The following is a 1,309-nucleotide window of genomic DNA, read 5'->3' on the forward strand; positions in this document are numbered from 1 at the left end:
ATTACCTATGCTTCTGGGATGTTGGGGTTATACGGGTCCACGCTATAGCACTAATTTCGCAGGTGGCAGACTAAGAGACTAGAAGAAAGGAGTATGGGGCGTGACAAGAGTATACCAAGCGGCTAAGGCAGCCTTTTCCGGCCCATACATTTGTGTCGCCAACTCATGTCTAGTAGCTTTGCGTGTAACAATGATATTACTCCCAGTTCATATCCAGCATGAAACGGTGAGCTCGGTAACAAAGATCCTCGTGAAATTTGATCTCAGTTTACATTGTAAGAATGTGATTTTTACTAGCCGTGCATATCACTGCAGGTACTATTTCTCTTGCTTGGTGCTCTATAGTGCTCAACGTCATCGCTGGAAGTCCCGTGCCGGTGTAAAATCTAGCCCAGCTACACACCGCTTCCATTTATACACATATAAACACATAGTGTCGAGAAATTGGTTTTTAGATGAAGCTTTGGTGCCTGGCTTAGCAATACATGTTGAATAGCATTTAGACAAATGAGAGATGTACCATCAAGTGCGCGGATTATCAATGGCGTACACAGATAGTCTGGAGAAACACTAGGAGCTCCAGATATAGAGCGTGCTCTGGTCTTCTTGTTCATAGCTTCCACCGTAGCAGTGTCACGAATGCTGTCAAAAAGTAGCACAGTGAGACTTCGCAATTATTACTGCTAAATAACAACTAGGTCACCGGAATGGCTGATACGTGTCCGACGCGTACGTCTCAAAGTACTTCGAGAAAGCTTTCCAAGTGCCGAAGATAGTAGTACTTAGACCTGGACATTCCACTAGTGACGTAGATCCAACGATACCGGAGCCAGCAAAGCCCGCGCTTTCCTCTTCTGAAGCCGACGATTCACTTTCACCTTTGCTCCACTCACTGTCGGCATCGTCACCTCGACGTTTCTTCGCTTCATTTCTTGGCACGAGCGACTGGCTGTTATATCCCACGCAATCCCCATTAGCATTTACCCCTGCCGACTCCGTCAGATGATCAACTGCGAGGAGACGTAGACCTGCAGCCGTCGGCCTGGGGGCATACTGGTTCGAAACTGGACAGTTTCATCAGAGCCACTAAATAGTATTAATTTTTGAAGGTTCTGTAATTTATGCACTCAAAAATAACTTCTCCACCTGTGGAATGAAGTGGCAAAACCTGACAGGTCAGGCCACAGGTAGAGAAAACCAATGTCTTTTACCTGTGGCAGCAGACACTCAATTTGGCCCCGGTCTCTATCATACTTCCGAGTTGCACTCGCTCTGTTCATTCACGCCAGGAATTGTTTTTAGAAAAAAA

The 1,309-nt window shown here is 46.1% G+C and overlaps 1 protein-coding gene across 1 annotated transcript; it reads right to left on the minus strand.

Annotated features, from left to right (window-relative positions):
* Positions 1 to 550: 550 nt before the first annotated feature.
* Positions 551 to 1,052, minus strand: PPTG_20320 (hypothetical protein; the record flags this gene model as incomplete). Its single annotated transcript, XM_008919050.1, has 3 exons — positions 551 to 642; positions 704 to 945; positions 1,029 to 1,052. Coding segments are annotated over 3 exons (357 nt in total), but the record flags the coding sequence as incomplete, so codon positions are not given.
* Between the last annotated feature and the right edge of the window lie 257 nt (positions 1,053 to 1,309).

This window comes from Phytophthora parasitica, assembly GCF_000247585.1.
Source record: "Phytophthora parasitica INRA-310 unplaced genomic scaffold supercont2.458, whole genome shotgun sequence".
NCBI classification, from domain to species: domain Eukaryota; phylum Oomycota; class Peronosporomycetes; order Peronosporales; family Peronosporaceae; genus Phytophthora; species Phytophthora nicotianae.